Source organism: Rhipicephalus microplus, chromosome 6 (genome assembly GCF_043290135.1).
Source record: "Rhipicephalus microplus isolate Deutch F79 chromosome 6, USDA_Rmic, whole genome shotgun sequence".
Taxonomy (NCBI): domain Eukaryota; kingdom Metazoa; phylum Arthropoda; class Arachnida; order Ixodida; family Ixodidae; genus Rhipicephalus; species Rhipicephalus microplus.
In genome coordinates, this window is record NC_134705.1 from 195749365 (window position 1) to 195775695 (window position 26331).

The 26331-nt window shown below is 43.5% G+C and overlaps 3 protein-coding genes across 4 annotated transcripts in view; 1 reads left to right on the forward strand and 2 right to left on the reverse strand.

The window, feature by feature from the left end:
- Positions 1–411: 411 nt before the first annotated feature.
- Positions 412–6476, reverse strand: LOC119166831 (dnaJ homolog subfamily C member 17). Of its 2 annotated transcripts, XM_037418200.2 has the most exons (7): positions 6364–6476; positions 6156–6305; positions 5340–5409; positions 5234–5292; positions 4366–4650; positions 2397–2537; positions 412–2078 (listed from the first exon to the last, which is right to left on the reverse strand). In XM_037418200.2, exons 2-7 carry the CDS (start codon positions 6222–6224, stop codon positions 1884–1886), a joined length of 819 nt encoding a protein of 272 aa, XP_037274097.2. In that variant the 5' UTR covers positions 6225–6305; positions 6364–6476; the 3' UTR covers positions 412–1883. The 2 variants fall into 2 exon arrangements, with proteins under 2 accessions (XP_037274097.2, XP_037274096.2); XM_037418199.2 differs by having other exon boundaries at positions 6156–6462.
- A 2467-nt stretch (positions 6477–8943) lies between these two features.
- Positions 8944–25816, reverse strand: LOC119166834 (regulator of microtubule dynamics protein 1). Its single transcript, XM_075867455.1, has 7 exons — positions 25304–25816; positions 22181–22413; positions 19907–20043; positions 17976–18152; positions 15337–15387; positions 14067–14147; positions 8944–12611 (listed from the first exon to the last, which is right to left on the reverse strand). Exons 1-7 carry the CDS (start codon positions 25579–25581, stop codon positions 12549–12551), a joined length of 1020 nt encoding a protein of 339 aa, XP_075723570.1. The 5' UTR covers positions 25582–25816; the 3' UTR covers positions 8944–12548.
- The window catches only part of LOC119166833 (N-acetylated-alpha-linked acidic dipeptidase 2), a 49634-nt gene continuing 41416 nt past the window's right edge, over positions 18114–26331 (forward strand). The window contains exon 1 of the mRNA XM_037418202.2: positions 18114–18247. The gene's annotated coding sequence lies outside the window, so the exon portion shown is untranslated. The remainder of the gene's footprint in view (positions 18248–26331) is intronic.

A 26331-nucleotide genomic window follows, 5' to 3' on the forward strand; every position in this document is an offset into this window, starting at 1 on the left:
AACTTTTGCTATTTGACCAGCTCACGAGTCCTAAAAAAACAAAACTAAAAAGAATCTGTGTTCTATCCCAGTATGCTACTAGTGTGCAGCACTCTCGGCCACGATCACATTTGTGTGACAAAAACTGGCATATTAAGCATATAGCTTATTTGGCAGTTTCTTTTTTCAGCTGGACTTGGAGGCTAGTGTGGTGAAATGTGAAAATGAGCAATATTGCTTTTATCTCGTACCGATTATCTACTGCTTATTTGGCTACAGTTATGTGGGACTATGGTTACTCCCGAATTGTGGTGCTCAGCTATACTATTTTGATTTTATTTCTGCCACAAATCTTAGTATAGCTAATTTCACAGCCCATTTTTGACAACCAGCCATATTTGAAAGATGCTTCAACAATGTATTGAACTCCAATTGGTGTATAACAAATTTTGTATTTGCTCCTGAAACACCGATAGCTGCTCCAAACTAACATTTTTATTGCTCTGAAAATACTCATGGCTGCTCCAAAGCAATACTTTTCCAGCTCCAGAAAGCAAAAAGTCGCTTCAATCACTGTATTAAGCACAGCAAAAAATTGATTGCAGGAGTATATGTGCATGTTTTTCCGTAAAACCGCCTAAGCTGTGATCAAAGGTAGGTTTCATGATATTACGGGATAGCGTGCTTGCACTATGAAATCCAACGTTTGATGGCCGCCCATCTGGGCGGGGTAGAATATGGTGAGGAACCAGAAGACTTGTCTTTGTACCGTTCCGTGTTTCTTCAAAACAGTTAGCATCATGGAATACTAAATATCAGATGTAATTAGCCATTTTTTGTCAGATCGACTTGATTAGTATTAGGTGCTATAGCTAGGTCCTTTGGGTAATTAACCATCCACCAAGTTTTTATGCAGGTAAACTTGCAGCAGCACTCCTAAACCAAACACTTAAGGTTGCACTTGGCAATCCTGCAAAGGACACGCCCTGCTACAGTGCTGTTTTGTGCAACAAGTTTGTAAAAGCCCACAAGTGCTTTTACTTTGAATAGTAATAATGGAACATCTAAGTAGTAACCAGTGCACTTTCGCATTACTGGGTATGGGGCGCCAATAAATGGTTGACAAGGTGTGCAAATAACTCATTTTTCTAATATTGAACTGAAGAGCAGCCATGAGCAAAACATCTTGAACAGTTTCAAAATGTTAACCACATGCAAATAAACATGAAATTGGTTTGACAAAGTACAATAACCTTCACCCACGATGGCATAGCATGGCTTTAATATGCAAAACGATGTGCAGAGGCCTGCTTTGCTTGAAGAGCTAGACATTGCTGGTTGTACAATGATCATTTGCACTGTCTAAAATGTCCCGAGGAATTCGCTGATATAAAATTTGAATGCCGAAAGTATAAAGACCAGGTTGTGAACACTTTTTACATAGCGTAAATATGGCCATTTCTAATTTGACACTTCCCAGAAAAGTATTAGATATGATATATTCACAACCAAAACTACCTCAAATGTCTTTGGTTGCATCTGGAAAATCGCTACATACGGTGCACTCAAACCTCGATTTAACCAAATATCGGTTATAACGAATTTTCAGACATAACGAGCTAACTTTAATGTAAAATGCAACTATATACACTCAAACTTCATCATAACCAAGTTGCATCTTACATAAAACTAAGTTCGTTACATCGAGGTTAGATCTATATATTCACACTCCACCAGTTGATTGTGTGTTCGTGAGTAGTCTTCATTATGTACACATTAACAGAGCATCCGGCACGGCACTGGTACTCTGAAGCTGAATGTCTTGCAAGGCACCGAGCTTTGCGAGGCATACACGATGGTGAAGTGAAGCACAGTCCAGTCAATGAGCACGAGTATAACCATGGTTATGATGGCTGCGAAGCAGCAGCAGCCTGCTGCAGCTTTCGCAATACGAGATCCTCATAGTCGTCATCGGCGTGAGAGGTTTGCGTCGGCGGTGGTGGAGGCGGTGTGCTCTCGCCGCCTTTCGAGTCGCCCAGCAGGCGGACAGTAAGCGGACCTTCATCGGAGTTCCCTAGTTCCAACTGGGACGCCAGGCGCTGCAAATCCGCGTGGAAACATTAGATTCTGTGGTTTTACATGCCAGAACAATCTCACGATTATGACGCACGCCACAGTAGATTATTTTGACCAGCTGGAGTTTTTTAACGTGCAAGGGCACCATAATGAGCAATGTTCAGATTGATGCATTGCCCTTTGAGAACTCTTGATGTACCGTCTTGGATTCATCAGAGTTAGGTACATCAAAGATAACGGAGAAAATCGGAGGCAGTTAACAGGCACGCATCGAAGCTGAATGTGGGGGTAGTTTTCCACTCCCGTTAGCAACTAGCAGGAGTATACAGCGGCCCACTTACAGCTGCGGATGGACGCTCGAACTCCACGAGAGCCGATCCATTGCGGAAGACAAGGCAGCTGATGGTTCCGTATTGGGAAAGCCGTTGCCGCAAGCTTGTCTCGGTGTAGCCCTTAAGTCCTGGCTGCTGCTTCCAGCGGACCTGCAGTGCACCAATGGGCTCCCAGTTCCACACGACTGCTACACTGATCTTGAGTCCTGGTAATGGCCTCAATCGTTCTGCACAACTGCTCGACTATGTGACATCTGAAGTACTCCGAGTTCAAAAACAGCTAGAGTTGTTTCTTTCTCAACTTCACTACTATCCCCTTCGCACCACTTTATTTCTTTGTAAATCGCCGCCAATATCAGCACCAAGTATTGCACCTATCAGGATTTTGCACTTTTTCAGCTATGCGCCGTTATCTCTGTCTGAGAAGTGAAATACGAATGAAATGAAGCCAATTATGCACGATAGCCATATTAAAGGCATAACGGGCATGCGAATGCGTGCCAAAGCAGAGTAGGCGACAATTCACAACTGATATCACTTGTATATGGACCAGTAAAGGTTTTATTTCCTCATGAGGTCTCGCAGCCAGACGGCTGGCATCACGAATTGTGTTGGAAGGATGGGAAACGTCGGGAGAGAACAACACACTTAGTTGCGTTATCAAAGGTTGGTTAGGGGTGCTTCACAGGGACTCCAAAGCTCTTTAAATCAGTTTAAATTGATAAATTACACTTTGAGAACTCTAGAGCTGTTAATTTCGTGCAGTGGCATAGCCAGGGGGCAGAACAAGTCAGTGCCCCCCGAGGGGGCACTGGCTTGTTCAATCGTGAACAAGCCAGTGCCCCGAGGGGGGGGCACTGGCTTGTTCACGATTTTTTTTTTTTGCTATGGCATACAGAGCACGAAATTGCACTCGACCACATCTTCCTGCCCAGTTCCCACACCAAATCAAGGTGGTGCCCACCCCCGAGAAAAAAAAATTGCCTATAATTGTAAGCTAAACAGGTCAGAGTTTCATATCTGAATATCGTACTGAAACCCCAACACCGGCACGTCAGTGCAATTTCTTTTAATTTTGGCCGTGCTGACTTTATGTGAACTCCAGGAACTTGCCAAGCTAAGTCACTGGCTACCATGGAGCATATCATTACGCCTTGTTCTGAATAAAGGAGTACGACTGCTATAGCAGTGGCGTGTACAGTTGTGTGCATCAACTTTTGAGGCTTGCCACAAACTACGTGGTAAATCAGCTGACTTTTAAACACAACATGCACATCTGTGCACACTTTATAAGTGGACAGCTAGCACTTGATTACCTCGATTGCGCTGTAAATTGGTGCAAATGATCACTTTGAAAACAGTACTGTGCTCAACTCGTTTGGTCTAACCCATCCCAGAAGCGATTCAAAAGTTGTAATTTTGTTCCACTGGAAAGGGTAGTCTATAACAAACAGCACATATATTTTAAGCCTGACACTTAATTATTTTTTCATACAGTATAGAACACGACTGACTACAAAGTCAATATTTACTCAATTACACACTAATTTAGGTTAATTACTGAAAATGCACAGATTACTGAAAATGCACATACCTTTTTTTTTGCCATAGAATATAAAGTGTCTAGTAAGAACACTGCATAAATTTTATAAATTTAAGAACAGTCCTTCGTAACTACTCGCACTTGAAGGGGTATAGGCTCTAGCAGACCCTGTCAGAATTGACGATGGCTTGAGAAGCAGGTGTGCAAACTTCACTTTGCAGCCATCGTCTGCTCTTTTTAAGCACTTAGCAACTTATTGATTGCTTTCTTGTGGCAACAGCAGTGCTGTTGGCATTGCGAGAGACCACTTCACCAGAACGAGTGAGATCGTTCTCTTTAGTGTCTACGTAACGGCTGAAAATCCAGCAATAAAACACAAAGCACTAGACAAAGAAGGTGACTAAATTAAAGATGCAACATGAATGTATGCCCTACCTTCACCCTCGTCAGATCGTCAGGCCGTTCGTCCTTCTGCTGCATCTGTTGTTTCATTTGGCGTTGCAGCAGTTCCCGCTCTTCAGCCAGCTGTCGAGAGCCCTCGCGGCGCAGTCTTTCCACCTCCTTTTCGAGTCGTTGCTGGGCTGTTGCTGCCGACGCCGCTGCTTGTCCCGGTGCCTCGCGGGCCTCCAACTCTTCCCTGAGTTTGCGCCGTTTGGCGTCCATACCCTGGTGGCGGATCTTGGCCGCCTCGCGAGCTTTGAGCACCGCATCGTATGCATTCTGCAAACAAGCAGTCATGTGTCTCATACACCGGAGAGCCAGCAAGAAAAGAAGCGTAGAGAAGGAAGTAGCGTTGAATATGCATCAGGTTCGTAATGTTCTGGACAGCTCTCTGCATATGTACACCACAACTCTACAGAGCCTATAACTGGGATAATCGTAAAATAACCAGTTTCATCTGGGTAAGAAATTATATAACTGCAAATGTGGGTAAAGTCTGCAAAATTCTAAACTGTTATAAATGGACTTCTTAACTCTGGTAAAGCTAAAGACTTTGAACAAGTACAGAATGAGCAGTTTTGTGTACTTGGGAAATGGCATGAAGTCTAATCTGAATAAAGTTACGGAAGTTTTTAGCACTCTTCTGCAAACATATGCCAAAACTCTAGCAGAGCCCAGGTCTTGGAGAATTATGGAAATTAACCACTCCATTTATGTAAAGGATGAGCAAGCGAATGCAAAGAAAGCTAGGAAAGTTCTGGTATATATGTGAGCCCAAGTCTTAGAAAATTACGAAATAAAATTGCCCTGTCTGTGTAAGGGATCAGCGTGCGTTGAATGTAGACAAATTTCTGGTCCTTACTCGTGCAGCCGGGTCGGTGAGCACCTCCAAGGCACGGGACAACTGTTGAAAGAGTTCGGCTAAAGTGGCGCTGTTGAGGCAGCCATCTCTTGTTATTTCATCTTACCTGCTCGGGGATTGTCGGGGTTCTTGTCCGGGTGGCACGTCAATGCCTTCTTTCGGTATGCGCTCTTGATCTGCGAGTTGCAGAAAAAAAAGAAGCAGCTGTTAAATACACGAACAGCGTTTCATTTTTGCTTTCGGACTTGACCAACAGAATGAAGGGATTTGCCCTCCCCTAAATGAATATAATTATTAGAGTTCGGCGTCCCAAAACCACGATGTGATTATGAGACGCTCCTTCTCACCGTAATGGTGAATCTTGCTCACGCTTGTACTTCGCGCTAAGGAGCATTCTCGATAGTGGTCGGCTCCGTTGAGCTTCCTCGGTTTCCGCAAATGGACAATCGGGATCCCGATTGGACCCCCAATCGCGGTCGGCTCATTCGCGTTAGCAGTAGAAAGGAGACAAATCACAGTAGAGAAACTCTTGGAGCGACCAACAAATCGCACCCGCAAGCACTTCGGCGTGCGCAGTTTCGTCCAATCATCGTGGCACCTTAGATTCCCGGTTCGATTTGTCGAAGGTGCCATCTGACACCGCGATACACACACGGTAGACAAGCCGATCCTCACTCATTTGTTGCGTTGTCTGCGGCGACTGAATGGTTACATGATCACGGAACGCTTTCCATCAGTATCGATACTAATGGCCTCGATCGCGATCGATATTTCATTTAAGAGATGTGTAGACATCTAAACAAACGCTGATAGTAAAAACATTTGATAGTATCTGCTCGTTGGCAAGTTCCATTACAGTAACATTGGTAAGTAAAGGCAATATGTACATGAGAACTGATAGTACCAAAATCGAACACTTTACCTCCTTCTCGTCAGCGCCAACGGCGACCTGAAGGAGCTCGTAGAGGTTTGTTTGCATCAGAGAATCCATGGTCGCCCGTTTCAGCTGTACACCTCCGTTGAAAGTGCTACAGCAGCTTTCTGCACGGCCCGATGATGCTGTTCACAAGTTCTGCAAAATATTATAGCGATGGCGCACGCTTCTTAGACGTAAAAAACGCGGATATTACGTTTGGATAAAAGGTCTCGGCCACGCAACGCAAAATGAACGTAAATGTTGCTGCGCGCAAATGTTTTAGAAGCCGGCGACTTTGTCTTGGATTGGCCTAGAAAACTTACGTGGCTTCTGACTTGGCTTAGTTTGACTTTAATGTGATTAGCGGCGGCTTTCATGATGCTTTTGTCGCTCATTTAATTTGGTCGCATACATATGTCAAAACCCTACGTCAATCTTCCTGGGCGTGCTTTTAACCTGCCAATAAGGACATTAGGATTAAAAAATTTTATCTGTTATCAGATCACAACGGCAGTGGCAGTGGCTAGTTGTCCACCACTGCTGGGGTCCGTCACCATTATCGCGCGAAATTAGAAGAAAAAAGTAACCAGAAAATTTTCAAGCACGTCGACCACTCTCACTGAGTATCATCGTCAATCAAGCATAAGCACTTCTAACCGCAGGTAAGGTTCCGTGCCATCAACCTCGCCTTTTATACCTAGCAACGGAGTCAACCTAGGTCGCAGATACCACCGGTGCTGGCTGCTTCTTTCCATTCACCACCCACCTAGCCATTGGTAAGCAGTTATACCAGCCTCAGTCATGACTCTGGTGACAGTGAAGGTGTTTGAGGCCCTTGTTATGTGTTATATCGCATTGAGAGCTGTATTGAGATCACAACAGGAGCCTATTTAGGCGCCGTAGTCAACCCCGGTGCCGCTACACTACTGCGATAAATAATAAAAAAATGTAATTAGAAAACTTTCTAGGAACGAATGTGATTCGAACCAGGGACCTCTGCGTAGCCGTCGAATATTCAGAGCCACGCTGGTTCTTGAGACTACCTCGCTAAAGCGCGACAGGTGTCATGGCGGGCAAGTAACCTTTGAAAGAGAAAAATTACAACCAGCCGTTACACAGTGCGAATCGCGCAACGAGTGGATCAATGCTTCTGACTCATTATAAATAACTCTTCATAATTTTTCACCGTAATAAACCACTGCACATGATACCTTACATTTGTGTAGCGGGTACCGCGCTAATCCACAGAACAACGGACAGTGGCATTCGGGTACTCCCCTGCCTCCTGAAAGTTATGGTGGTTTATGACGTAGTGGGTACCTTGCATGCGTAATTGTATTAGTTGCCCTAAGATTAGTCTACAAAAAGTTCAGAAAAGGATGCTGTCCAGCTTTCGCTGTGACTGTGCTGAATGTTCTGCGCAGGCCTGGCAGTTTTCCTTTGTTCGGGGCGAAGCTCCTTAGAACATAGCCATGTCCCGCGTCCGTTGGCGTGCACTCTCATAGCCCAAGTGTGAAAACATCTGTGATGGTTAACAAAAGCTTAAAATACCAAAATAAAAAGGTTAAACAAAAAAGAAGGCCGCAACACCGGTTACGATAAGGTTACTGCGTAACCCTGTACCTGAAAGATCCTGCCACCCTGTTCTTGGCCCACCCTTTTTGTGGGTGAGTGCCATTATCATTGTCGTCATTTTGAGTCACCATCATCACACTTTTTGTGAGTGAGGGACACCATCACCATCGTCATTTTTGTGGCTGTTCCCAGCGTTATTTTTTATGTAACACAAGAGATGAACCAACAAGGCTCTTCAAAAGAAGGCGGCATAGATTGAGTGTGCAAAGTGTGTGGTGCTCCAACATATGTCTGGCCTTTGACACGAGGCCACATAGCCGCAACAACACATAAACAAACCAAAACGTGCGTGAGCACAAAAACATTATCAAAAAGCTATCAACCATAGCAAAGAAAATGTCTTGACATCGTGAAAATACCGACATTTAACCATCCATCAATAAATGCGCATAACAGAAAAATAGGTTAACAAAAACAAAATGAAAGGCTGTTGCCCAAAAAAAAACTAGAAGGACGCGCTTCATGGTCCGATGCACACTGCTTCGCCGTATAGTCAGCATTCACTTTGTGGATATGCATGTATTTTCTTATTACCCTTGGTTGAAGATAAAAGACGTGCAGTACCTTACAGAGGAAGAAGTTATTTTTAAAGTGGTCAAAGCTATGTAAGGGAGAGAATTATTGAAGACTTTTTTTTTTTTTAAAGCTAGCTTTGTCCTGCAGTTTGAGCGAATGTGGCACAACTGTGCGCGGTAATCCGGCAAAAATCGATATAACGAATTATAGATTATAGCAAAATAACTGAAGGGCCTCGTCTTTGACAGTGTGCTGCAAGTACACGTTTACAGTAAATTTTTGGATACTAAAATATTTTTACATCAGATGCAAGTCTGTTATGAGATTAGAGGGAACAGCAGAGATTGTTTTCTGTGCGTAAATAATATTGTTGCAGTTCACACATTGTGGTGCCCTTTTGTTCTTGCGTGCCAGTGCTATGTAAATACATCATTCAAAGCTGGTTGCAAAGCATGCCTGGGTTCTTTAACTTGAAGAAACAAGCATTCTAGCGCATCTACAACAAAATGTGGCTGCTGTAGCTGAGAATGGAGTTCATATTTTTTAGCTCTGCACTGCCATAGCAAATGCCTTACCGTGTATGAACTGTACCAACTAATGTGCTAATTGTGATCACCAATTACGAATAAGCCAAGACTTCAAGTGAAGGGTGTTTTGATTATTTTATTTCAAAAAAACATGAGACTATTGAAGGATGACGTGCTTACACTTTTTCTATTGCAACCTTACAAAAAAAAACAAGAGGCTCGTTGAAATTTCACAGGTGCGAGGCGGCGACTCTCGGACCAAGTTTATTTATAAAGTATACCATCTTGAATGTAGCTGCATTGCATCTTGGGGCAATTCGATGATGTACAGTCAGTCAATAATCTGGCTGCTACAGCTCTACTTAACCTGCAGAACATGTGTGTCACAAAAATACGTAGATGTTCACGGACTTCATTGAAGGGCTCTGCATTTGTTCTGGCTACGACTGCCACAATGCGCACTTCGAATGTACATGCGGGAACCTATTAGCTCCACTTGTGTAGAAACAAAAAAAAAAGCATAACAATTTTGAACGTGCGTTTCAACTTCGCATCACTGGGAATGTAAAAGAAGTGTCAGGTCACAAATAGAAAATGAGGAGAAAAAAAAAAGGGCAGGTAACTTACACTACAGTTGGTTTGTTCGTTTGATAGGTTCTAAACAGGCAGTGTTTGATGTTGGCTCTTTTGCAGCTCCATTGTTCTTATTAGGCTGGAATAAAACCAGCTCTACATAATTGCCAATGTGTGATATGTTTCAATGCAGTGAGCAAACGCTAACAAGATAGATCACTAACCCCGAGTTCCGGCTGGCCATTAGGACATCCAAACTAAAGAAGCACATATTGTGATGCATTATCGAAGACATGCTCAGGAATTTAGATTAACAGAGCTCAAATAGTTGGTACGTATTCATTCTAAGAAGACATGGAGTGGCAACACAAGCACAAGAAGAAAGTGAGGACAACACAAACGTCTTGTGTCCGTGTTAGCACGCCCTGTCCTTTTGGAATGAATGCTTGGTAAATGTTAAAGGGGCCCTACAACACTTTTTGAGTATGGTCAGAAAATGCTGCGGATCGGTAGGAGAGGCTCCCCACAACACACAAGCCCAATATTATAGCGAAGCATGTGGCCTGGACTTCAAAATAAATTATCAGTCAGCTAAAAATTTCTTTTTCTTTTCTCGAAAAATCACGAAATATGCCCGAAAATCACTCGTAGTTAGCCCATCTATCAGCCATTGGTTGATTTGAACATAGCGTGCTCATTCGTTACACAGATCGGCGCGAGAAGCCGCTTCCACTGAAAAAGCTGTGTATTCGAAGAAAAAAAAATTTAAAAAGTGCTCAAGGTCAAGAGGCGCGTCTGACGTAATTCTTCGCCCCTGCCATCTTTCCCTGCTTAGCTTCCAGCGCTTTCGTTGGGACGAGAGACGAGAGAATGCAATTGAAGCGTGCGACAAATCTTTGTAACTCCGCTCACACTGGACAGATTCTTAAAACTTTTTCTGCATTGAATTTGTGAGGCAATAAGTTTTTCCAGTGAATCATATCCATGGTTACTTGAAGAAGTGTTTCAGGGCCCCTTTAACATTTCACGCAGTTGATCCTATGTTATCAATAACACGTTCACAACCTCATGAATGATGCATTTTATGTTTCTGCATAGAAAAAAATCGACAACACGAATCGGCTATCCATTTTGGGTCAATTTCTTTACTCGGAACCAAGCTGCACATTCTGGAAAGCGATATCAGAGTTGTTTACGCACTCAGCACTGTACACAATGTTTTATGCATAGTTGATTATGTTTAATTGATTATTTTTAGACATTTTGCAATATATTAGTAATTTACTACTTTCTCTTACTATTACTATGTAGATCTTAGGCCGATAGTAATTCCATTTAAAAGAAATGCAGTCCCAAATGTGCACATTTGAGTCCTAAATGTGTATATTTGGCGGCAGACAGTGCTGAGAATATTGCGACATTTATTTTGTTAGATATTGTGGTATTATCACACTGGAGAAGTGTTTAGAAATTAGCACTTACGAAAGTGCCAGTATAAATAATCGGCACAGTTATTAGAAAGTTTTGCAAAGGCGATGTAGCCACATCACTCCAGCATGACACCGCGACACAATTTGAGTTGCAGAACATGCGCTTGTAAATAGGTAATAACTAGCCAGCAGCAGTAATTATACCCTTCGAAGCGATGTACTGTACATTCAGTAGGTAACCTTGAAAAATATGACTAAAAGCAACAGCACTGATAAATCAACCATCCACAGCGAAAAAACAATGCAAGAAAGGAGCATGACCGATTCGAGCCCACTTTAGGTGGCAGGAAACTAGAAAAGTAATCGAAATCTGCACAATTATGCGGAAATTGCATCATTTTGAGATTACAGGGTATAATTGTGAATGGCACTTACAAAGTAATTAACCACGATTCTAATCAAGCATGATTCTTTTAGCAAGCACAGCGGCAATGGGAAGTGAACTTTCATTCAAGCTATTCAATTTGGACACTGGAGTTCTCTGTGACAGTAAAAGCTTTCTTTCAAGAGCACTATGAAATACGTAAATCTATAGAAAACTGTCGTTGTAACTGCTTCAGGGAATATTTAACGCAAGCTGCATGAAACACAAGGTAAAAAAAAAGTGAGGAGACCCTAATTAACGGGCAGTTAGAAAGTTGTCGCCAAGTTCTTGAACAAGTATCGCCTACTACACTGCGACTCACAGTGCAATGATGCACTCTTATCATTTCATTACAAGAATGGAGTGATAAGCAGCATAAACACAAGCCTGCAGCGTATAATAAGGCCGATACTGTTTCACAGAGATGTATATGTAAAGAAGACCAAAACATAAGGTATACTGCTGGCTGCCTTGAACAACTGGCATCATTGCCCTTGAGTTGCTGCTTCTGACACCACTCGTCTAGGTTGCTCTGAAGCTATCTTGTTGTGCAACACTTATCAGCAACGCCTGTGCTTTAACAAACTCTGTCCTCAGACAACTGTGGAAATTCGTCATTTTTTATCACTTGCGCAGTTTTAAAACTTCGGGCTGTGCTCGGCAAGGCGAAGTAAAACATGGCAATGCACAATATGCAACAGAGAAAAGACTTGTAAAAAACAATAACCACGCCGTAACCCCAGAAATTATGATCCCATACCTTAGCTAAACAACAGATATTAACATATGTATATATAGTTGGCTTTCCCGGCACCATATAGGAGGTTCCAAGCCATTGGTCGTGCGTGAATAAAAAGTTAACCTCGAAACAAAAACCTGTGTAGACATGTGCGGGTGCTGAGCACATGTCTACACCAGTCTATGCCGAACGTCTCCACTGTTACACGCACGGCAGGGGCCTTTAACAGCCTATGGCGTCCTCAGCATGCCCACTGGGCTTGATAAGAGTAGTAAACAGCGAATAATAAGTCTTATGTAAGAACTCTCTAGGTGTCCTGCACCAGTTATCGTAACATGCCAGGTCACGCTCTTCCACAGATATCACCAAGAGTTAAACAATTGCTGCGTATCCACTACGGGACGCATGTCACTGAAGAATGGCTAAGAGTCTATGCCTCTTCTTGATGGATGCTTCCATCTTCTGGCGTGCGGAGCCAACAGCGAACCCCGTCCGTGGTTGAATGCCGCAGCTCTTAAACGGGGTGTTACGTCGTCCGGCGAGAGAGAGCCTCATTCACGGCCGGTAACGTTGGTACTGTTGCTGCAGGTTTTCCACTTCCTTGTGCACGGTGTCGTCCTGCACAACAAGCGGTTCGTCAGGGCTCAAATGAAAGGCGCTGTGAACATGGCACTCGCAGAGACTGTGGGAGTTCACATGAGGGCTAAGGCCATTTGTGAAAGCTAACGTAGCTAAGAGAAACAAGACAAATGATCATGCAAAGCAATGCACAGTAAAAGGGATAAGAGAGGAACAATGAATAGGATATATTATAAATTTGTACAGCCAAATAACTTTTATTTACTAATTATTGCCACCAGCAATGAAGTCCTGTGCTGAAATCCCAAATAAAGTATCGCGTGCAAGCTGGCAACTCCATCTGTCATAAGGGTCACCACCCGGTAAACTGCTACGATGACAGACAAATGCTGAAGACACTAAGGTGGATTGATTCCACGTATGGAAAAACAATGCAGAGAAGTGCAACATTAGGTAAGGCGATTGGCTACGTACCACATACACTTGCAGGTATCCTAAAGTGAGAATCTTGACGGCCATGTACTACACATTTAAATACTCCTAGTTGGTGAGGGCTAGTGTCGTCTGTAAGCCTTTTTCACTGGCAGCAGCAGTATATGATATGCGAATTTGACCACATGCCTGTGAGGTCAATACGGCAGCAATGCAGCTGCTCTGTGTCAACTGAGAGCAGACCTGCCAGAGAGGTATTTTACACCGACACCACCTTTTTTGAACATGTGGCTAAACGAGCGACAATCTCTGCAACCGAAAATAAGCCAGTTTGCAAGGATTTCCCTTTCTCCAGCTATAACCCTTAAACCATCAAAATACACAGCTTGCATCACTACTTCAGCATGGTTGGCAGTCATGTGCTTGGAGCAAGCACGCAGTTGCGAACCGTGCTTCTGGACGGTTCGCAACGGTGGGGGCCATCTTTGGAGAAAATGGCAAGCCGTGCCTATAAAATTGGGAAGAGTGAAGGAACACTGGGAGTCTATTGCTTATGAGTACTTAATCTGTTACAACTATTTCCTGTTACTGTACTTACAAGTAGAGATTTTCGTGAACATGCAACACCCAGAGCATCAAAAACTATTATCAGGCAGGGTCATGATAACTCTAACCTTGATATAACTGGATGTAGCGAAATATTGGTTAAAAAAAAGTAAATGAAAAATGGTCTTGCAATATATATAGTGTTAGGAATATACCTTTATAACAAATTTTCGGATATAGCAAACTTACTTTTGTGTAAGATACAATTTCGATATAGTAAGGTTTGAGTGTAGTCACGTGAATGACTAGCACCGCCATTATGTGAGGAAAAATTAAAGAAGTTACACTACAGGTGTGCATTAACTAACATTTCTATGCCATTATGAGATTGTTAAGTATTTTGGTTAATACTTTTTTTTTCGGCAATCTGGCTCTTTAAAGTAGTGGCGTCGTAATCAAGAAAGCCCAGCACCAGCGCTTACATAAAAAGTGAGGAAACTTTGAAAGCATGCTTACACCAGGGTCCACGCAAGGAAGGGCTGCGGCACGGTCAATCCATGCCATGGCAGGTCCGTAATGCCCTTCACAAATGTACGTCTGCAATCCAAACAAAACCGCCTCGTTTGTAAGAGGGCAATGGCAGAACCACATTACCAACGAGCTGCTTTCACAACACTGGCAACACATCAAATTGCTTTATTCATTTTGCTAAACAACCATATTCTTTTCACTGCTGCTATTCGCTGTGTCGTTACGTGAACTACTTACGCATCCTTGATACAGCACACAATTTTCTGCATGGAGCAGAAAAGCGGGGTTCACATGTCCTGTCTGCTTTGTTATTAGTACGTGTCTAGCTCAATTCCGGCCACAAAAGCAAATTACTTTACCAGACCGCAGCTAGTCGCTGGGGTGAATAGTCCTGAACAAATCGTGGGTACCCGTGTAGCACCTGCATACCTAAACTGAAATGAACTATGCAACACCAGAGCCATAGCTTTTTTGACTGTTGCGATTCACCGGAAGATGATTGTTGGCAAAATGCACCGTGAAAAGCTTGACAGACACAGTTAAAGAATTAGGGCCAGATCAAAGAACCAGGAATTTGGCAGCAACCGAACTTCACTTGCAGCACACTCATGAAAATCTTTTTATCTTTCCATGATCTGTGCAATGACCTTATGCCAAAGCCAGTGAGTGATACCTGTAACATCATAATTGTCGGGGTTTAACGTCTTAAAACAGCCATATGATTATGAGGGAGAGCATGGCGGAGGGCTCCAGAAATTTCGACCACCTAGGGTTCTTTAACATGCACCTAAATCTAAGCACACGGGGCTCAACATTTTCGCCTCCACTGAAAATGCATGATACCTGTAACATTGAGGGCAGAGAACTAACAATAATGGTTTCTGGGATTTAAATGTTACAAAACCACTATATGATTATGAGGGATATTGTAGTAAAGGGCTTCAACGTGCGCAGTACATGTACCTCTAGCGTTTCGCCTCCATCAAGATGCGAGCGTCGCTGACAAGACGCAACGACGACACCACCGTGGCAGATAGGGTCAATTATACAATAAAAAGTCGTGAGCTTATTACTGCGAAATAGCGCTGAGAAAGGCTCATGGAACATAGTAATGAGTGGTTGTGGTGCCTATCGTGAAAACAGATACCAGGCAAACGACGGAGAGTGAAGACGTGCCAGTGACCGTTTTAATCCGCATTGCGTGGGCCCTTTGTCAGGCTTAATGTCTCGGCCGCTTTGATTAGTACAAGCTTACCTTGGCGATGTAGAGAAGGTTTTCCTTCCAGTCTGGTCGCAACTTGTCAGCCTGTGTGCAGAGATCGAATAAATGATTTGTATCGCACTGTTTGTGCGTTGTCAAGGGCAACAGACAAACTATGGCATACAACCAAAGTGGAAGGCACTGGTTCCATTAAGACAAACTGATGTTTCTAAAACACAATACTTGTTGACATTAGTCCATCTTTCAGTCTTCTCACATACAGCTACAGCAGCTATAATTGCATCACAGTGTTGCACACATTAGCATAATGCTGCACTAGAAAGAAATTCTAAGATCATACAGGCTAAATGCAAGTGTTTCTCAGGGTTCATGTAAAACAAATCTGCAAACATTTTTGTTCTTGTATTATCACATTTTGAAAAAAAAAATTCTTGTAAATGATTCCAAGGTCTAATTCAACAAAGCCTAATTGAATTAAGTAATATAAGTAAAAAAAACTTAATTACAACAGTAACTCAGTTGCAGACTATAAAAACATTTACCAATTTACCAACTTCCAAGAACCTTGGTTACATATAAAACTTGCTTCATGTTTTGTGTAAACACTGTACACTTACATAACTCAAATAACTACTACTAATGAACTCTGCAAAATGACCAAGTTTCATGCAGAACAAGAATGACATCAACTTTACTAGCAGCGAAATGCCATCAAGTTACAAACATTTCTCAAATATTATTCAAAAATTTCAGTCCAGGACATTTACCGCAATATTCTTGAGTTCCAGAGGTAATAAATGTGCCTGTTACGTGCATTCAAAAATGAAATATGCTTTACACAATGGCACTCTAAAGAAAAAAAAAAGCAAATCCTGAAGGTTAGTGGATATTCAAAGTAAAAGCCGTAGCTGACAGATTGCAACAATATGGGATCGATGTTGTATGAACAAGAATGATGTGCCTCAGACATGTTGGCCAACGTGGACCTACCGCTTTCAATGGTGCCTTGTCATTCTTGGCGTCATCAAGTTCATGTCATGTAGAGTCACTGTCGATAGTGACATCAGTGACATGATGTCACAGAGCGAAAACTGGTGCTGCGAAGCTGTTATATGCATGGTATGCTGGGATGTATTGCATTTAGGTAGGCATATACCACTAAGGTTCCAGACATATCGGAAACACACCTGGCTACAATACATCCTTTGCATCAGAACTGTTAGTTTTGTAATTAAGTAGCAAGCAGTACTATATTTCTTGTTTAGCATTACATAGAAACAAGAGTTATTTAACTTTGAAAACGCTGCATCCATCCACAATTTTACAAAATGTAAAGTAATGAGCAGCTGCTAACCTTAAAAGGGAAACATCAAGGTCAGCATTCCCTGTGCGACTGTTTGTCATCTCTATTTCTTTCACCGTTTGCTTATGCCGTACAGGTGTGTGGATTTTCATCATAGGATACAATACATGAGAATGAGATCCGTTCATAAAGGTTTTTTTACAGAAGAATTATTGGTGTAGCAGTACCTGTATTTAAGGCCAAGCCTCGCTCAACACCAGCCAGCACAGCGCCTTTGAATGCACGTATCTCGTAATTCACTTGACAGCACAGGGCCCCTTAAGAAATTTGCATAGATGGTGGCGCCAGATTCCCCTCTTGGCATTGTTATGAGAAACTCTATGGTCATGGGCATGCGCAGAGTTTCCCATAAAGAGAAGGAAGGGCGGGGGTCAAATTTTTATTGTGCCCCCACCGGCTCCCGTTGGTCATATAAAAACAATAACATGCTTCACAATTGATTAAAAAATGACTCGCTTCTCGCAATAGCCTGCCTTTCATCTCTAGCTTTCTGGAAGTAAAAATTGGACATAAACTCAAACCTCATAAGGAAGTCACACGACACTTGCCATGAAAATACTTTGTTATACCCGAAATTCGTTAAACACGTATATTTCAAACACTGTATCTATGATAACGCTATTCCTCACTTACTTCATTATAACCGGTAATTCGTTATATCCATGTTCGGTATATCTAGGTTTGAATTAAATACTTCCTGAAATGCAACATCAGGGGCCCTCACGCCCCTCCCTTTTTTGGATGATTGAGAAGAAGCACTCATCTGACACATAGAGCTTCTTAAAATTAACTAGAGGGCACTCTGGCGCAGCGATCATTCGGTAACCACGGGAATGATGGGTAATACACGAATTTGCCTAGTCTTCGTACTTGCGGGCCTCAAATGCACTTGTGGCTTCATTTATTGCAGTGTTTTGGTTTTGTTTTGAATGAAAAAAAAAATGGACGGTTATAAACTTCGTGAGTCCATTTGAAATGGTAAGCCTAAAAGGTTGAAGTTGTGAAGTGCAACTGTGGAACATTTGCCTATTGTCATTTTGTGACAAAGCAACTTCAAGCCAAGTAAAGACAACTGGAGCCAAAAGTACCAAAATTAGACAAGTCCATGAACTACCCATCATTCCAATGCTCGCTGAAGCGCCATGTGTTGCGACTCCCATTAACACTAGCACCATAATTACATTCTATAGTGACTTACAATAAACTCTATGATCTGACCCTCCAACACCCCCCCCCCCCCCCCCCCTTCCATTCACATGACTGTGCATACAATGACTTTTTTGTGAGCACTGTACTCGAGACGACTCACGGTCAGAAAGTGGGCCCTTGCTTCCTGCGCAGTCGAGTCTGGCGGACGGCTGTAGAGGGCGCCGGCCAGCTTGCGCTCCAGCCAAGAGAGCGTGGCAACCTCAAGGCTCCAGCGTCCCAGCATGTGGTGGAGTGTAGGGTCCTGGGGCTTGAGCTGCACCGCCTTGTCAACGTGTTCCTGCAAGCCGCATGGGCGCCAACTCTTCAATACTCATCGCCTGACAATGGCACCATCAAGCCAACGCTTCATCATTCAGACGGCTTTAACCACGGGTAAGCTGTGTGCCTGCCAACTTCTCACTTTTTAAATTTTATTTGCCCACCACAGTATTTTCCTCTTTCAATGCAGCAATAGAGCATCTGCATATTTAGCACATCGTAATGGCCCACTTCATATGTAAATCCCTTCAGTTGGGCCTTTGAGGTATTTGTAAATAAGTTCATGCTTACAGTCGTTACGCTAAGGCCAGGTTTGTTCATGCACCCACTTGAGATGCATTCGTTTGTGAAGTTGTATAACATCGATGGAAGGTGTTGTGTTTTGCCGCTCATAAGTTGATCGTGCGGATGGGACAGCACCAGAAGCTACGTTATTCAAAGCTTCTTTCTCGGATCTCTCTCGGCAAGGTCGCAATTTGCTTCCTTTGAGCATGGGACGACAGCGCGGGAAGCTACGTTATACAAAGCTTCTTTCTCGACTCTCTCTCGGTATGCCCGTGTAACTGTACACCACTTATCCTCTGGAATGCAAACTACGTCCGTCTCCTCCGCTGCCGGGGACAAACACACAATGTGAAACGAACCCGCTCTGCCAACCGGCTTGGAATGTTTGTGGTTTAGAGACAAGTCGCCGCTGCCGGGGGCAAACGCACAATGGGATTAAGCGACCCCGTCCTGCCTTCGCTGCCGGGCGCGAGCTCAGTGGGAGTAGGCGACACGCTCTGCCCTGGCGATCGGCTCAAAGTCGCAGCGATGCACGACCCGAACACAAGGAAAGCGGAGAAAGTCAAAGGCCGATTGCTACCTGCGGGGGCAATAACGTTCCGCGCGCGATCTTTTAACTTCCGGCTTTGAGGTTCGTCTCGGCTCGCTGGGTGTGGGAAAAGGCATGAATGTACCGGGTCTACAATGCCGATATCTCCCGAGCGAGAGAATTCCTGAGCGCGTGGGAGGTGGAGAGAGAGAGACATGATGGAAAGAGTACCAAAACGCCTGTTTAATCTGTAGAAGCGCTGCTGTCGAGAGTAAGGTCAGCCCAGTAGGGATTGACTTAATCTGAGTGGAAACAGATTGGATGAGAGAATGTTGAGGTGGACCAGCAGTGGCCACCTCCCCTTTTTCTTTGTTACCGCAAGATGCTTAAGACTGGATGGAATCCGTTTCTCTTCAGTCGAGGCTGCAATCACTTAACTGATAGATCAGTACGACTCCGTACGATGCAACTTTTGTCTGGGCCGTAACCACTTGGTGGTCGAACAGTGAGATTAAGTACGTTGTATGTAGTAACAGTGTTCTAGGCTCTAACTTAAGAAAAGTTAAGTAGAAGAGTAAGACGCTGTTGATGTCTGTGTTATCATGAGTGTGCTTCGACAAGATGTACATATGACTGTAAATATTTCGCTGTAATATACCTTCAAGTTTTCATTACCTCCAACCTGCCTCCTGCTTCATCAACGCCGATCATCTCCTTGACGGGACTTCAATCCACATCAAGGAGATCAACGAACAAGAAGGAAAACTTAACTGAATGCAAGTTGAAAACTGCAGTCGTCAGCCTCTTGAAAGGGAATAAGAAAGTTGCTCGGTATGCGTGCACTTGGGTGCCAGCCATTTTCTAGAGTAGGCGCATGTGTATTGCGACATCTTCTAGCTTGTGCCTGTTTGCCCGATGACAATATATACAACCACAACGGTGCCTCACGAAGTGGCTACCTTGAAGCGGTAGCCATTCTCAATCTTCTCCTGGGTGCTGACGTACTCGGAGAGTGCGCCGAGCGTTATGGCAAACCACTTGTGCGCCTCCGGGCTCGACTCATCTAGCCGCAGGGCCTGCTGGGCACGGGCAAATGCTGCGACAGGGGACGCCACAAATCAAAATTAATCTCTCTGCAGTGTGCTATAATTGCAGTTACACTAACACAATCACAAAATAGATTTTATGTTTGACGACTACTATCAGAAAGTGACGTGCTGCATCAAATGCATGTATTGGTCAGCACAATATTTAATACTATTCAATATAAATTGCATGCTTCTTCAAAAAAGAATAACAAAAGTAAGAAACTTGTGTGCGTTAACACTTAATGCCATTAGCATCCCCCCCATGACACAAGTAGAAGCCATGATAAAAGCAAACACTGCATGCTAGCTAGAAAACATAAAACATACACAGGCAGCAAATGCTGCAGTAGTTGTGTGCAGTACTATATACATCCGAAAGGGGCTTTAGGACAGGATAGTCCAGCTGTCCTCAACTACGCACTTCACAATTAGCACAGGATCGGGTGAGTCAGCATTGTGCTTCTCTAAATCGCACATACACAGGCAGACCCTTCACAATAGCCATTATGCGCTGCCTGTCCGGAGGTGCTTGCTACACAATAGGAGGAAAGTTTGGCCTTGCCTCTTGAGATAATTATCTTGAAGCTTTCTCTGACATGCCACCGCACGAAATTAGGCAGGAAGCAACTTTGCCTCTGAGCAAGAGCTTCTGCACAGCTGACCTTTGCAGTGAGTGAGCGTCTATATAAGGGCATAGACCAGCAGGACAAAAGCACTGCTACAAGAAGGGGAAAGAAAAGACAGAGAGAAGGGGAAATACCAAAGGTTTCTCTAATCAGCGATATTCCTAGGAAGTGGCTAAAATACTCCCTCTGGACAGTGAACAATACGTTCGTTGACAAAAAGTTACACCTTGATGGTCAACATTTGTTTTTACATCGTTGTTAAGCCCTTTGAACCATCATGTAGTACCGGAACAGACAGTCACGTTATTGTGGTATGTTGAAAGTCATGGAGTGAAGGGTCATCAAATGGAATTTCAGCTGTGGTAAACTCAGCAAGTTTCATCAAAATCGATCATTAAAAAGAAGTTTCAAAGCCATGACATTTGTGGTGTCTTTACTTTTTTTTGTGTTTGTGTTAGCAATCACTATATTATATGAATGAATACTTACACATTAACTCAGCTCTGTTATAACCAATGCATACGTATGCAAAAGACTACTTCCATAGTTTAACAACGCACCAATCTACATTACGGATGCCAAGGAGAATCAGACACCACTCTCCCAAACTCCTTTCGGGGTTCCTTAAGCACAATCAAACTTTACTATAACAATAACAAATAAAAACGGGGTTACAAACCAAGTGCACCAAACTTTTGTGGTACAGACTCTTTCCACATTCTGGAACTGTCAAACACAGCACGGGACAAGCTCACCTTAAGCTTTCAGAAATCTGTTTCCTTTTACTAATAAATACGCCTCTCAAGTTTTCAAATGACCCTCATCTCAAGGCTCGTCCTTCACTTGATAGGGTTGAGCTAAGTGCCACTCCTCGACAGAAAAGGATGCCACACTTCTTGTGAATGGTCGTGATGCCGCGGTAGCTTAGATTTTAGATCAGTGTCTGTCCAAGAACCCACTTGTCAAACCTTGTAGTTCTCGACTGCCATTTCTCTTCTCTTGACAGACGTTGCAACTGATCGCATGCCATTCATTTCATGCTTTATTTGTTGCTCCCTGTCTTTGCATTCCACTCCACTTCTTTAACTCTGTCTCAATGAGAATTTCAAATGCTTTGCCTTTGTTCCTTCGTCTATGCTGCTTGCTTTTATCTCATTCAGTGTTTGTAACATGTCAGGTCTTCAGCCCCCTTTTCATGTACATCAACGTTTAAGCCCCTAATCCACATACTGGATTCCAAGAGCAGACAAACATGCCATGGGAAGACAGACAGCTAGGTGGGCAGATGAGATTAAGAAGTGTGCGGCTGAAAGGGGCCACAGCACACGAAGGATCTGGTTGATTTTTGAAACATGGGAAAAGTCTTTGCACTGCAGCGAAGCATAACCAGGCTGATGATGAACTATGGATGACGACAGAGCATTATGCGATCACATCTGATCACTGCATGGCCAGGATGCGTCTTTTCAACAAATGCATCATTGATTCGAAGAGCAAGGTACGAGACGGGAAGCGATACCTTGACGAGCAAGCTCTTCTTTAGCGCGGCCAGGCCTCATCTGCAAGCCGTACAGGTGTGATGCCTTGGCAAGCCGCCAGAAGTAGGCGCACGAGCGGGAATACTGTGACTCGCGAGCCAGCATGCTTGTGAGCAGCGCTTGCTTGTCCCCAGGCCGGTCCAGCTCAGCATCGAGCGAGTCGAGCCACGCGCTGTCTCCGGCCTCACGCAGCCCCGTCCACGAGGCGTCTTCACTACACGGCGTGAAATACAGTAAACAATGAATTGGTTCAGATTGATAATTTTTCTATTTGGGAATTGTAATATTAACTCCACCATCATATGTTCATTAACAGAAATGCCAGTTTCATTTTTAAATTTTGTGCTGAAATTTCTATGCTTGACGTCATGGACTTCTAAGGTTTATTTTCCGTATTTTGGCCAAACTGGCTCAATGAATTACATTCAAACCTCGTTAAATGAACCCAGATATAATGCAAAAATGAAAAGCAGTCTTGCAATAGATATAGTGCTAGAAATATACTTTTATAAGGAATTTTTGGATATAACAAACTTATTTTCGCATAAGATGCAACTTTGTTATAATGAGGTTTAAGTGTATTCTGAAACTTTGTACGTTACTTCTATGGCTCTGTGAGAGGACAATGTACTTCATTTTTAATAACAAGGAACTATGTAGGACATAGAATATGCCGTTAAAATCTATGAAGCCATGGCGTTCGATGCAGGAATTTCAAGGTGGCATTGCCACCTGCATTTTCTCGCTCACCAAGCATCTCCTGGCAGTAGAAGAGTTTGGGTATTGACAAATTGTGGTTTACTGATATGAAAAAACATTTTTTTCGCTTTAGCGTCCTTTTAAAAAAGAACAGTAGCTGAATCATAGCTGAATCTACATCATAGCTGATCATAGCTGAATCTACACAGAACTAAAACGAAGGCACTGCAGGTATGTGCTGAGTCGGTGCTAGTCAGTAATGTTGCCCTTCTCATCGCGAGTGGTGGAAGGTTAGCAATCTTTGATGCAGAGTAGCTAAAATGTTGCAATAGCAATAAATGGAACACAAAAACACCAAAAAGCTGTTCAGTTATGCCTTAGCCAACTTCTGGCTCAGTTAAAGCTATAGTATACAACCCAAGAAAAACTGCCACTTCTGCCCACGACCTTTACTGTCTTCTCACAGAAAGAATTCGCATACATGCTTCGCTCGACTGCACTAACTCACATTTGCGGCATTAAGCACTTAGTTGTTAGAGATAGTCAACTTTCGCTTAAGGGGCACTAAAGAGGAACATTGACTTGGTTTGGATTGATAAACTGCACTATGAGAACTCTAATGCCATACGTTTCACTGTCATAAGTTCATTATTAGTGGAGAAAATCAAGGTCGAAGTTGAATTGTTAAATTTTGTGCCAAAATCTCCACACGTGATGTAGGAAATTTAAAAGTGTATTTTCATGGCATTGGATGAAACTTTGTATGTTATTTCTAGTCTATAGCACCCACAGATTACAATGTACTTCATTTTTATAGATTAGAAGCTACGTAGGACCCAAGTAGATGCCTTCAAAATTTCACACGACACTGTGTTTGGTTTGGGAACCTCAAAGTGGCATCGCCACCCACATTTTTTTTTTTTGTTGAATTTTCTCGCTTACTAAGCGTCGTGTCGCGATAAGAGTGGCGTTTTCGAAATTGTGAAAGAGTACTTTACTAATATGTAGAAAATTAATTTTGCTCTTCAGTGTCCCTTTAAAGACATTTGTGTCGTAGGTGGGAAGTTGGTAACTTAAATGTCTTGGTGAATTTTGTCTAGAATTTTCACACCGCTGCTCAGCTAAACGTAATGTTTTAAGACAAAGCAACACACCTTTGGTATATAATAACCACAGCCTTTATCCTAGCCAAAAAAAAGTACTAACAGGGCAGGCATGATACACTTCTGTAGGTGAAGCTTACATTGTTTTCGGTTTGTAATTGAGTATAGTCATAGTCAAACTTTCCAACTGAGCATTGAAATAAAACTGTTGCCACAAGACCAAATTGGCAGTTCAGTGAAGTCTATCATGAACTCGAGCATCGCCGCAAGTGGTCTCGTGGTGGAGCTATAAACAGTCAACACCAGTCCACTTCTCGGTTATCAATGCCCAAGCTCTTTAAAGCTGCCAGGTGAAGTTTCTGTAAATTCACATGCAATGTCCGTCGACTTTCGCTATATACGAGCTGCACTTCAATCCTGTCCTTCGTTAACATAGATGGTGCCACCACTATCACTAAATATCATGCCAGGTTTAACAATACATACCACGTCACAAGAACACGCATGAACCAAATGTTTGAACTTAAGACTAAAGTTTTGTGTATTGCAGCTAATGCCTTGTGCGGTTTGGATAGAGTGACCATAAATAATCACATCATAAACAACAGTGCACAGTGATATAAATGAATAAATTAAGTGAAAACGATTACACTAGTATGCAAAACAATGTGGACGTGCACACCAGGACAAGCTCTTAAGTGCCTCCATAGCATTTTTCTACTTTCGCATGTTGCTTTGCTCATCAGTCACGCTAGAGCTTTAGCTTCGTCCCTGAAACGCATGTGCGCCTGCTCAGCGCTATTTTTTTAATATCCTTCTAAACATCCTGCAACTAATTTCACCGCAGACGGCGCGTGTCAAATCCAGAGAGATAATCCACCGCCCCACTTTTATTTCGCTTAATATCTTGTTGTTATGGGAGCGCCAAATGTCGTCGTCATAGGAGTGGCTTATTTGGGGCACTAACGCGGCAACACCAAGAAAATAACGGCTGACGTTGCAAAGCGCGCCATTGTCTCTCTTGCGGCAAGCAATAAACAACTAGACGTCAGCGTTGCGAACAACGTAGCCGATTCTTGTAAAGTCACTTCAGGACGGTATGAAAAAACAGAAAAAACGCAGTCGCTATGCAAGGTACGAAGTGCGGCGTTCGTAGGTGCAATCGCGTTTTGTTGACAGCGCCTACTTCCTGCATCAAGACGACAATTAAAACCACGCAAGGGCACGGGCGTTCGTGTTGGTTGTCCCGCACTTTCAACGCCGGTATGCCAGACAAAACGCGGAGCCTGTAGCGAAACTCACACGTCTGTGAAGTCGTAGTACTCGTCGTCTTCGTCGTCTTCGCGCAGGGAGTGCTGTAAGGGCACCGAGTCGGACTTGATGGGCGTCTCGCCCCTTTCCTCGGTCCTCAGCTGCTCGATCTCTCGCCGGAGGTCGGCGATGCTGCACGCCAGGCTGCTCAGCTCGCGACTGACCGTGCGGTTGAGCCGGTAGTAGAGGTAGATGCCGCTGATGCCGACGACGACACCCGTGCCCAGTGCGGCCAGCATGGTGAGACGATCCCTCAGCAGGCCGTCCATGTTTTCGCTCCGTTCGCTGGCCGCCTTTCCTCGCCAGCTCCGGATGACACAGTTTTTTTCCTCCGCTTCTTTCCTCCTAGTCGGCACAACCTAATGGAGCGCTGGCCCTCGCGCAGCTGACCGAGACCTCTAAAAGCTGCTGCTCGCATTGTACGTGCGACCTCGGATCGTCTTGGCCTGGCCTGACATTGGCCTAGAATCCAGTCGACAACAGCGGATCGAGTCGGCTCGCCGGCCGGCTGTAGTCGTTCTGACACCCGCGCACGCGCGGTAAGGTGAAATCGCCACGTGGACCTTACAAAAGTTACACTGTTTAAAAAAAAATTCACACTTCACATTACATTACACAAGTGTTCAAATACAGTGTCCGCACGGCGCCTTTACATTCCCGCATTATTCCGATAGATTGATGTGGATGTACCCTTTAGATTGGGCGGCGGCTAACGCTACCTAGCCGTAATACTTAGTGAATGGAAAACTAGATTTATACCCGTGCCACACGGGCATAGAAAATGACATTTGGTGGCGAAGGCCTTCAGTTCCCGAATGACATTCGTTTCGCCGGCGCTGCTACACGTCCAAAGCGAATGACATTTGACTTGATGATGTCGATCACAGCACCTTCCAAGTGAGCATTGAGTGAATAGCAATAAAAAAAAATTAAGAAGCATTTACAAGCTTCATACACATCAGATAATCATCAAATGAAGAAATAAGCGTATTACGCTGCCCTAAGTTTTAGTTTCTTGC

Coding starts and splice junctions, on each gene's coding strand:
- LOC119166831 (XM_037418200.2), bottom strand. CDS start 6,224: ATGGATTCTCTGATGCAAACAAACCTCTACGAGCTCCTTCAGGTCGCC. Junction 5,410..6,155: donor TTGGCGCTGACGAGAAGGAG/GTAAAGTGTTCG, acceptor TGCAACTCGCAG/ATCAAGAGCGCATACCGAAA. Junction 4,651..5,233: donor TCACCGACCCGGCTGCACGA/GTAAGGACCAGA, acceptor GCTTGTTTGCAG/AATGCATACGATGCGGTGCT.
- LOC119166834 (XM_075867455.1), bottom strand. CDS start 25,581: ATGGACGGCCTGCTGAGGGATCGTCTCACCATGCTGGCCGCACTGGGC. Junction 15,388..17,975: donor CAAGGGCCCACTTTCTGACC/GTGAGTCGTCTC, acceptor CTCTGCACACAG/GCTGACAAGTTGCGACCAGA. Junction 12,612..14,066: donor TTCCTTGCGTGGACCCTGGT/GTAAGCATGCTT, acceptor CTTGTTGTGCAG/GACGACACCGTGCACAAGGA.